The sequence below is a fragment of the Diaphorina citri genome, unplaced genomic scaffold (assembly GCF_000475195.1).
Source record: "Diaphorina citri unplaced genomic scaffold, Diaci psyllid genome assembly version 1.1 scaffold378, whole genome shotgun sequence".
NCBI lineage: Eukaryota > Metazoa > Arthropoda > Insecta > Hemiptera > Psyllidae > Diaphorina > Diaphorina citri.
In genome coordinates, this window is record NW_007377813.1 from 203,127 (window position 1) to 214,390 (window position 11,264).

At 38.1% G+C, this 11,264-nt stretch overlaps 1 protein-coding gene and 1 long non-coding RNA gene across 3 annotated transcripts in view; one reads left to right on the plus strand and one right to left on the minus strand.

Moving 5' to 3' along the window:
* LOC103508201 (platelet-activating factor acetylhydrolase IB subunit beta) overlaps positions 1-11,264 on the plus strand; it is a 23,919-nt gene that overhangs the window by 7,678 nt on the left and 4,977 nt on the right. Inside the window, exons 1-3 of one of the 2 annotated variants that reach the window (XM_008472732.3) lie at positions 3,020-3,386; positions 3,910-4,116; positions 5,776-5,898. In XM_008472732.3, the coding sequence (XP_008470954.1) occupies positions 3,318-3,386; positions 3,910-4,116; positions 5,776-5,898 (399 nt within the window). In that variant the 5' untranslated portion in view covers positions 3,020-3,317. Of the gene's footprint in view, positions 1-3,019; positions 3,387-3,909; positions 4,117-5,775; positions 5,899-11,264 lie in introns of those variants that run through there. The other variant, XM_008472733.3, reaches the window with a different exon arrangement.
* On the minus strand, positions 9,678-11,232 carry LOC113466991. Its single transcript, XR_003391220.1, has 2 exons — positions 11,174-11,232; positions 9,678-10,750 (listed from the first exon to the last, which is right to left on the minus strand). It is a non-coding gene; the product is annotated as an uncharacterized LOC113466991 (long non-coding RNA).

An 11,264-nucleotide genomic window follows, 5' to 3' on the forward strand; every position in this document is an offset into this window, starting at 1 on the left:
GCGGTTTTGATTCCTGTCTTTATCCTACAAGAAGGTTCGTTCTCGGAACGGCTTGCTTCTAAGAAGAAGACAAGGAAGCCAGACAGTGTCTGCCATTTATTTTTTCTCCAAAATTAATATTCATCTAAGTACATTCTACTTTCAAATCATCATTCTTGGAAATCCTCGCGAATACACTCATGGGTAATTTTGTTTTATTTTTTATTTCTTTCATATTATTAGTATTATTATTATTGTTTTTATTTTCAGTTCTGACTCCAATATTGATGCCCTTATAAGGCAACATTGTGTTGCTTCTGGTCAGGTTTGGTACAAAATTCTCTGCAGCAGAAGAGCAGATGCGTAGGAAATTCAATGAGCCTGTCTGTGTCTCATTCAATGTCTAAAATGTGCCAGCCTAGTGAGCTTGGAAGCACACCTGCCTTGTAAGCGATAGATCGCGGGTTCAATTCCCATCCAGAGCTACCTCTGCTTTTTAAAAGAGAGAGTTTATGAAAATAGACCTTTACCCTAATTGCAACAATGCAAGGAATTCTTGAATTCTGATTGGTTCTTTCATTTTGGGTCGATGACTGCTTGCTCTCATAACCATCTGGATAGAGAATACATATCTAGGTACTAATAGAGTCCTAAACTCAAATCCAGAGTGTGACCATCATCTGTAGTATAGCAGTGGAGAGTGAGATATCATTTCATTAATTTATTTGAGCAGCATTTCTCTTGGCCTCTGCCTCAATGTACATACTTTATCATTTAAGTATATATTTTACACAATATGTGTTCATGAGAGGATATTCCCAATTTGTGAGCCAGACAATTGATACACACACAAACGTTGAGGCCAGGTCTACAGGTTAAGTATACTATGTACTCTGTTTGAAACCCATAAAATACATGAGAGCTTGTTTAGACTGCCGGGCTAAAGGTACTTTTTAGTCTCATTTGAGCAGGGTATAAGTGTTCTATTCTACAGTCTTGTGGAACTCACATCTTACTTTAATTACTTACCTTTACCTTAGAGCATACTCAAAGACTATACCTTAACAGTCCCCTAGCATTTTCAGAGGTAATTTGTGACTGTTATGTGAAATGGAGGAATGAAGAAGAAACCTTTGTCCAGCAGTGGATGGATTAAGATGATGAGCTATAAAGGTGTAACAACAGGAAAAATAGGTCATAATAACACAGGCTCCAAATATTTCAGAGAGGGATTAAGCAAGTCAAATAATGGTGGTTTTACCAACAGGCTGGGTGCTGGGTGGATTAGTATTTAAGATGATTGCCTGGTAAACACGTGGGTGCAGGTTTGCTCCCAGCCAAGGCGTGGAATTTAATTGTTTATTCAAGAATTTGATACCAAAATAATGAAATAGATAGTAGAGAACTACCTATTAGTACTATTATTACTTAAAATAAGGAACAGTTCCAAAATTAATATTCATCTACATTCTACTTTCAAATCTTCGTTCTTGGAAATCCTCGTGAATATACTCATGGGTAATTTTGTTTTATTTTTTATTTCTTTCATATCATTATTACTATTATTATTGTTTTTATTTTGTGTTCTGACTCCCACTTTAAGGACGGCAGCCATTATGCATGAATTACCCTCCTGCCGGCTGAGATTTGTATGGGAGACTCCGGTCACACTCTAGAGGACAGATTTTTACGGGACTACGGAGAGTCGGAGGTCGGAGAGCCACAAGTGAAAGATGTAAAAAGTGCAAAGGTGCAGAATGCAGATTCTGCACTCTCGCAGATGCAAAAGTAAAAATAAAAAGGGGAAGAAATTAAAAATGAACGCCAAGAACAAAAACGCAATGTTGCCAAATGCCCAGAAATGAATTACCGTAAGACAAATTTTTACGGGACTAGAGTCGGAGAGCCACAAGTGAAAGATGTAAAAAGTGCAAAGGTGCAGAATGCAGAATTCTGCACTCTCGCAGATGCAAATGCAAAAAGTAAAAAGGGGAAGAAATTAAAAATGAACGCCAAGAACAAAAACGCAATGTTGCCAAATGCCCAGAAATGAATTACCGTACAAAAGATGGGATTATCGTACGCAACAGCGAACCACAACGTATGATCGCCGTGTAAATATGTTAGGTATGCAATATGCCACGATATAAATATTAGTGGAGATGTCACTTTCACTAATAGAATGGAGAGCCGTACGCAACAGCGAACCACAACGTATCAGAATTCCTATGATCGCCGTGTAAATATGTTAGGTATGCAATATGCCACGATATAAATATTAGTGGAGATGTCACTTTCACTAATAGAATGGAGAGGAAAGTCAAAGTGTCAAAGGTATGCAATTTCAGCAATTTGCCATTATAAAAAAGTTAGTGGAAGTGGAGATGTCACTTTCACTAATGGAATTGAGAGGAAAGTCAATTAAGAAATAATAAACTAAAACTTCAACCTAACCAGCATAGTTAGCTTCGAGAATAGAGCTCCAACCTGTTAGGCGCTAGGTTGCAGGATTCCCGACCATGCAAACTTTCTTCTAAACAGATTAGATTCGTTCTCGGAACGGCTGGCTTTCTTCTCTCATGTTCTCTCTTCACTTTCAGGTTTCAGGACGATAAGACCTTAGCAGGTCTGTGATGACATCGAGCGATTTCAGCAGAAATCTAAAGGCCTGAACACTGCGAACCCTTTTTGAGCTTTTTCGAAGTTTTCGCGTTAAATAGCAGCCGAATCATACATTTATCGAGGTCCGGTCGGCGGACTTTTTTGATTATCATATGCTGGCTGCAAAACTTGAGCGACCTGTGGCCTGTGGCTAAAGGTAAAGTCGTGAGAAGCGCTAGTTCCTTTTGGGCTTTGTCCCTGTATAAGTGTTTAACCCTATTGCCAAGTTGAAATTGAGAGAAGGTTGAAGAGTAGGTACTACCGTACGGGAAAATAATGTGTGGGAAATACCGGCAACACTGCCATTTTTCGATTAATCGATTACAATCAATTCGATTAATCGTTTTTCTTTTATCAGTTCTCTTCAGCCGCGAAAATTCAAATTTGATTCTGTCTGCTAAATTTAAAAAGTGGTTGAAAAAGAAAAAAAAAATCTTGTTTCAAGTAAAGTTGCCTATTGCTACACTTGCTAAACAGAAATAAAATGTTAAATAAGATAAAGTGAAGGAAATCCTTAAATTATCATTTTTGGTATTCAGGGTAAAAGTGGAACTTGTTCAGCTTTGAGATTAGCCCGAGTCTGGGATCTGTGCCCCTTTAGGAAAATCAGTTAGTTATCCAGGAAGCTACAGGGCTGTTATCCCGCAATATTGAACTGATAAGATAGCACTATTATAATGGCAAATCCCTGTATTGTGCCTCAGAAAAATCAAGTGGACTTGGGTGATAACAGGTGGTATAACCAGGTATGTACCTAATATGCTACTTACCTACTCACACTTGTTTGTTTGATGGAGGTATAACATGATGGTATAACTGGTAAGGGTGGATTTCACAATATCTTTTTCACCTCTTGGAAGGCCTGTTAACCTAACAGTCTGTTATGTCACATTTGATTTGCATAGGCCTAACAGGCTGTTTGGAGTCAAAAAGTAATCAACCTGAGTGGTGTCGGGAAAAGCCAGCAGCATATGATTCCAGATGGTCACTCACCTGGCTATTTGGATACTAACCACCACACACAACATTACTTTGAATTCAATATTCCTTTGGGAACTACCTACCTAGGTAGTCTATGTCTTAGTTTGATCACATGTACCTAAAGCTTTTTCCCTATACCTTCAGTACTTGGAAGCTTTTTTCCCACAAATTTTCATGAAAAAAAAAAAAAAAAACAACTGACCAGCTGACCAACCAACCAAACAAATGATCTATTTGAATAGGTAGACAAACAAACAGTTTCTTTCTCTTGTTTTTTGTCTGATATAGCATGAACATCAACTTCAGCTTGCCAAGGAGAGTGAGCCAGAGCTTGTGTTCATCGGAGACTCTCTCATTAGTTTCCTAACGCAAACTCAAATCTGGCACAACCTGTTTGAGCCGTTGCACTGTTTGGCATTCGGTATCGGTGGTGACAAGGTGGAACACTGCTTGTGGCGAGTGCAAGACGGAATACTGGACAGTATTAAGCCAAAGGTAAAATTTCAGTTGAAAATAAGATAGGTAACTAAGTACATAGCCTAAAAAAAGCTACTTAAATATCAGATCAATTTGGTTTGAATGTAAAGCAGAGCCCTTTCACAACTTTTTTGAATATCAGCACTACTATTGAAATATGGAAATTCCAATCAATTTCCTGCCACTGATCACTGCTTGATTAAAGTAGCTAGGTACTCAATTTTTCTTACCAAGTTGAGTGTACCCTGAACTCCAAGAACAAAAAATACAATGCCATTGGGAATTAAACCAGGGACCTTCAGCAGTCAAGCCCTAGGGGGTGTGTTACCCACTATTCCGCAGATGCTATGACATTAATAATAATTAATTAACAAAAACAATATAAATAAATTAATAATTTCATTTGGTTTCAGGTGATTGTGATTCTTGTTGGTACAAACAATACGGAAGATTCAGCGGAGAATATTGCCGATGGTTGAGCGTGCATTGTGTGAGACTTGCAGAAATGGGTATCTCAATGCATGGAGATATTTATTTCCGTTCACCACAGCCTTATACTTCACGGTATCCAAGTCCTATGAATACCACACGGTTCGGCAGAGCCTGCTCTTTAATCGTAGATAGAAAATTACATTGTAGCATGAATCTTGAGGGGCTCACAGTGATTTTACAAAAAAATGGGTGTCACCCTCTAGAAATACACGCCGTCCCCTGGGAAGCGGTACTGTGCATCTCTAGAGATGCACGCCGTCCTTAAGGGTTCCTTTAGGTAGTTTAGGTCATCGTGTGTGCAGGTAATCTCTAATTGTTCACAGTTGAGAAGATGTTGTTCATCCTGTGTTGCACCACATTCACACTTGTCATCTTGAGTGTATCCCCATCTTACAAGGTTTTGTTTGCAACGAGAGACTCCAACTCGAAGACGGTTCAGGGACTTCCAGATGGTATATGGGAGTTCTGCACCGGGCGATAGTTCTTCTTTGAGTTCCAGGATGGGTTATGGTACGAACACGTGCGAGTCTTCGTTTTTCTCTTAACCTGTCCTCCTTCTCTCTTCGATTTCGGGACGATAAGACCTCCGTTGTTACAGTTCCCTTCTGAAAGTAATTTTACACTTTACTGTCGCAATATTTTTATGCAGCATGTTATACATATCAGACACGAAAAAGTTTCAGCCTCAAGAGAATGAGTGCCCCCCGAAAAAGACTTTTTTTTTACTGCTACCTACTGTTAAAATCCCAGGAATATCTTTGCTTCTTTCTTTTACTGAGCTAATACATTATTCTGTGCAAGCATAAATCTAGCAACTTACTTGAAACCCACACAAAACTATCAGAGCTACTTAAATATCAGATCAATTTGGTTTGAATGTAAAGCAGAGCCCTTTCACAACTTTTTTGAATATCAGCACTGCTATTGATATATGGAAATTCCAATCAATTTCCTGCCACTGATCACTGCTTGATTAAAGTAGCTAGATACTCAATTTTTCTTACCAAGTTGAGTGCACCCTGAACTCCAAGAACAAAAAATACAATGCCATTGGGAATCAAACCAGGGACCTTCAACATGCAAGCCCTAGGGTGTGATAACCACTATTCCGCAGATGCTATGACATTAATAATAATTATTTAACAAAAACAATATAAAGAAATTAATAATTTCATTTGGTTTCAGGTGATTGTGATTCTCGTTGGTACAAACAATACGGAAGATTCAGCGGAGAATATTGCCGATGGTATTCTGGAACTTATCAGACTGGTTCAAACTAAACAACCCCAAGCTGATGTAGTGGTGCTGGTAAGTACAGTAGAACGTCGATTATATCAACTAATTGGGAAATTATCGAGGTTCTGTATAAAAGTTGAAATAATCGAAATTCCGTATAAAACAATGCAAATAGGGCCAAATTTAGTGGTACAAAAAAACAAAATAGGGAAGAAATACCCTTTTATTTTGAAATTAAATAAAACAAACTAAGAAACAAACAAAAAACATGTCTCCGATATTGTTTTCTTCGTCATTAGTCTCATTACTTTCAATGATCTCTTCCTCTGATAATGTAGGATTTCCCTGAAAGATAGGGAAACCTCCGATTTTTGGAGTTAAAAAAACAGAGTTGATATAATGGAGGTTGAAATAATTGAGGTTCTACTGTGCCTGCTGTTAAGTGAACTGTAGAAATGCTCAGAAAAAGGGCCTTTACCAGGCCCTCTAAGGCTTCAAATAAATTAGCTACCCCTCAGAAGGTCCTGGGAGGGAGTCTCTACATTTATTATGGTCTTAGGGAGGGAGTCTCTACATTTAATATGGTCTTAGGGAGGGAGTCTCTACATTTAATATGGTCTTAGGGAGGGAGTCTCTACATTTAATATGGTCTTAGGGAGGGAGTCTCTACATTTAATATGGTCTTAGGGAGGGAGTCTCTACATTTAATATGGTCTTAGGGAGGGAGTCTCTACATTTAATATGGTCTTAGGGAGGGAGTCTCTACATTTAATATGGTCTTAGGGAGGGAGTCTCTACATTTAATATGGTCTTAGGGAGGGAGTCTCTACATTTAATATGGTCTTAGGGAGGGAGTCTCTACATTTAATATGGTCTTAGGGAGGGAGTCTCTACATTTAATATGGTCTTAGGGAGGGAGTCTCTACATTTAATATGGTCTTAGGGAGGGAGTCTCTACATTTATTATGGTCTTAGGGAGGGAGTCTCTACATTTAATATGGTCTTAGGGAGGGAGTCTCTACATTTAATATGGTCTTAGGGAGGGAGTCTCTACATTTAATATGGTCTTAGGGAGGGAGTCTCTACATTTAATATGGTCTTAGGGAGGGAGTCTCTACATTTAATATGGTCTTAGGGAGGGAGTCTCTACATTTAATATGGTCTTAGGGAGGGAGTCTCTACATTTAATATGGTCTTAGGGAGGGAGTCTCTACATTTAATATGGTCTTAGGGAGGGAGTCTCTACATTTAATATGGTCTTAGGGAGGGAGTCTCTACATTTAATATGGTCTTAGGGAGGGAGTCTCTACATTTAATATGGTCTTAGGGAGGGAGTCTCTACATTTAATATGGTCTTAGGGAGGGAGTCTCTACATTTATTATGGTCTTAGGGAGGGAGTCTCTACATTTAATATGGTCTTAGGGAGGGAGTCTCTACATTTAATATGGTCTTAGGGAGGGAGTCTCTACATTTAATATGGTCTTAGGGAGGGAGTCTCTACATTTAATATGGTCTTAGGGAGGGAGTCTCTACATTTAATATGGTCTTAGGGAGGGAGTCTCTACATTTAATATGGTCTTAGGGAGGGAGTCTCTACATTTAATATGGTCTTAGGGAGGGAGTCTCTACATTTAATATGGTCTTAGGGAGGGAGTCTCTACATTTAATATGGTCTTAGGGAGGGAGTCTCTACATTTAATATGGTCTTAGGGAGGGAGTCTCTACATTTAATATGGTCTTAGGGAGGGAGTCTCTACATTTAATATGGTCTTAGGGAGGGAGTCTCTACATTTATTATGGTCTTAGGGAGGGAGTCTCTACATTTAATATGGTCTTAGGGAGGGAGTCTCTACATTTAATATGGTCGGTTATGTATGTATGCGGTTTGATTCCCGGCTGAGTCGAAGTTTTTTCGGCTCTGTGCTTGGAGTTCGGGGTGCACTCAGCCTCGTGAGGACAATCGAGTAGCTACAAAGGAAAAAAAAGCTGAATTTTTTTTATTTTCTACACTCCATTAAGATCGCTTCTATTCATTAGCATAGTTTATTTATTTTCTCTTGGGTTGGACCTAGCCTAGGGTTGAGCGCCGGTGCTCCGTTCTTAATAAGAGGTGGGCAATACTGTAGCTGAGTCTTAAGGTGGCGTTCCGATCCTAGCTGCCGGGCAGCGCGACCCGGCAGCGCTGCCGAGCTGTGCGGCCGCTGCCTACTGTGTAGGTATGGGGCTCAAGGATCACATATCAGAGGGTGATTTCTACGATTACCTGCATCTAACCGAGAGTGGATATAGGAAGGTATTTACCCCAGTGTATGATAAGGTGAAACAGATATTGAGCGATTTAGATAAGTGAAAGGGGGGCTTTTTGATTCGCAACAGTTGCGCAACAGTGGCGAAACAATTCAATCATTCCTAGGGAGAAGGGCCTATGTTAGTAGCAAACATGACATAGGACCCTTTTTCCTGGGAACAATCAAACGTTTCTAATGTTGAGCAACATTCAAGATTAAACACACCCAAAAGACAAGAATAATGTTTCAGAAATAAATCTGCTGGAGAGAAAAAAAATTGCTAGATTGTTGCAAAAGCATTTCTGGATTGTTGAGAAACAATGTTTCTGATGAAAATGTAGCTTGTGTGTAGGTATGGGGCTCAAGGATCACATATCAGAGGGTGATTTCTACGATTACCTGCATCTAACCGAGAGTGGATATAGGAAGGTATTTACCCCAGTGTATGATAAGGTGAAACAGATATTGAGCGATTTAGATAAGTGAAAGGGGGGCTTTTTGATTCGCAACAGTTGCGCAACAGTGGCGAAACAATTCAATCATTCCTAGGGAGAAGGGCCTATGTTAGTAGCAAACATGACATAGGACCCTTTTTCCTGGGAACAATCAAACGTTTCTAATGTTGAGCAACATTCAAGATTAAACACACCCTGATATTTTAGAAATGTTCATGTTGTATTATTTGATTGTACCCCTCGTATGTAGGCATTAAGTTTGAAATGTGAGATACATTTCGACTGCCTCTTGGAAGCCTCCCATTAGGGCAAAATAAAAGTTGTATACTGCCACGATTCCAAAAATCTATATAAATCAAATTGTAGATTTGTCTGTGCATTGCTTAGAATCGTGAAAGCGACCGATTTTGATAAAAAAAATTTTAGTTGTTAAGAAGAGTACTCGGGGTGACATAGGCTACTTAAAATTATCACATTCCATCCTGATTCAAAATGGCGGCGGTTCAAAGTTATGCCTATTATGCTGCATTGTGGGACATAGGGAGCGCGTAGCGCGACCGTGTTTGTGTGTGTGTGGTGTATATGATGGGTGTGTGCGCGGTGGTCCTGTACAAAGGACGGGTCAACCACTAGTTATTCCCTATAATTATAATACTGTCCCTGACAATTTGACGTCTAGATACCCGTGTTGTGTTCGGGACCATTTTTTTTTTTTTTGTACCCGGCAATGGTATGGGTATATCTATAAAAAATATACCAGGTACGGATACTTTAGAAAAAAAAAATAAATAAATTAAAAAAAAAACACCGGGGATCGAACCCTTGAACAGTGAATTTAGTAGCTTTTAGAATTATTTAGGTCAGAAATCTCTGGATGGAACATAAATCGAAATATGTACCTACATTCTGAAGGGCAACAAAATAAAAAGTAAAAATAATTGAACTTTCATTTTCATTTTTTAACAAAGATATTTAGGTCTCGAATTTGAACCACAGTTCCTCTAGTTACAAATCCAGAACAATGAGAAAACAAACTATCCATCATTTGATAGTGGAAGAGGATTGATAAGAATCTAACATCTAACAAAATTAATAACATGGACGAAATTGTTATAAAAATATATAAAAGGGTCAACTTGAGATCAGTTTATTCTTTAAGAAAAAGGTTCATTATAAATTATAACATCTCACAACAAAATGTACCTATTACTTATGTAGGTATAGAAAACATGGAGGTAGTACACAATTTTATATTCACATAAAAAAAAAAAAAAACTGGTCCGCATTCCATAGAAAAACTTCGCAGTTGGCAAAAGTTATTATTATTACGTAATATAACGAAAAGTGCAAAGTTCCTTTCAGCAACATGAAAAAGAAAAATAACTAATGCTCAGGACATACATAATCAATTACTATACAAAAACTGTCAGACACAATAATAGGTAACATTCTAAAATAAAATAACAAATGTCATTCACCAAAGTAAAATTAAATAAAAAAATCACAATGTTCCGAGTCTAAGAAATTTAATATATTGAACAATAATAACAACAACAATATTCTATGCAAGTTATGTCTGTCACATAGAACAATAAATTCCCTGGCATACACCTCAAAATGATTTGCAGCCTTTGAGCCATGTGTGGTCACAAGGAAACAATTTGTTTAGTGGGATCAGCCAGTCAGTCATCATTTACCAGAGAGACCAATAATATTCAGGTTCCATTCCAGTTTTCCTAAAGGCATTCTAGTTTTCTTCACTATGAAATAATAATATTAATAATAAAAAATTCCAGTCAAACAAATCATGAATTAATTATTCGAGCCGTCCTCGATTAAAGTAGCTACTCACGAGGCTGGGTGCACCTCAGGCTTCCAAGCCGAAAAAACTTCGACCCCACCAAGAATGGAACCCGGGACCTCCCGTCTGTAAACCAATTGTGGTACGCCCTAGGCCACAAGGCTTGCTTAATTTTATAAAGGACAACACTATCATCTTAACATGACAAATACTCCTATGGAACAGGTGGCTTTATAATTCACCTCGAATGAGTTAATTTTGAAAACTCGATGATTTTCCATGGATATGTTGAATGTCGGGCTAAGACTGATGTCTTTTGCCATTCATGATGTTCTGTACCATGGGTGTGGAATTGTATAGAGGTGGTGCTAGTGTGAACCTGAAATCAGAACAAACTCAAACATCAGCCACATGTGATACAAGAGCTAAACATCCGGCTAATAATAATAATATCTATAACTTTCTTTAGGGGTTGATAAGGGAACTGTAAAAACCGACGTCTTATAGAAGACAGAAAGCCAGCCGTTACAAGAACGAACCTTATCCGTTACAAGAACGAACCTTATCTAGGAAGTTCACCCCAGACGGTAATCGAACCCGCGACCTAGCTCTAACAAGACAGACAATAATTAAGCTGGAAATAATAAATTGTCATGAGGGTTTTTATTTATTATTCTTAGGATAGCTTTTGAAATCTATTGAAATAAATAAAATCATTAATAAACCAAATTGTCTCAATGTAAATTTTAACCCCCAGATTTATATATTTTTCATATTTTTATAATTTTAACCTTATACCTACCTTCTTTCTGTGATCTCATAATTCTTTGAAGTTCTGCAAAATATATCTGCCTTTTGGTTCTCCTTTTCAAGTTGATCCACAGAACTTATAT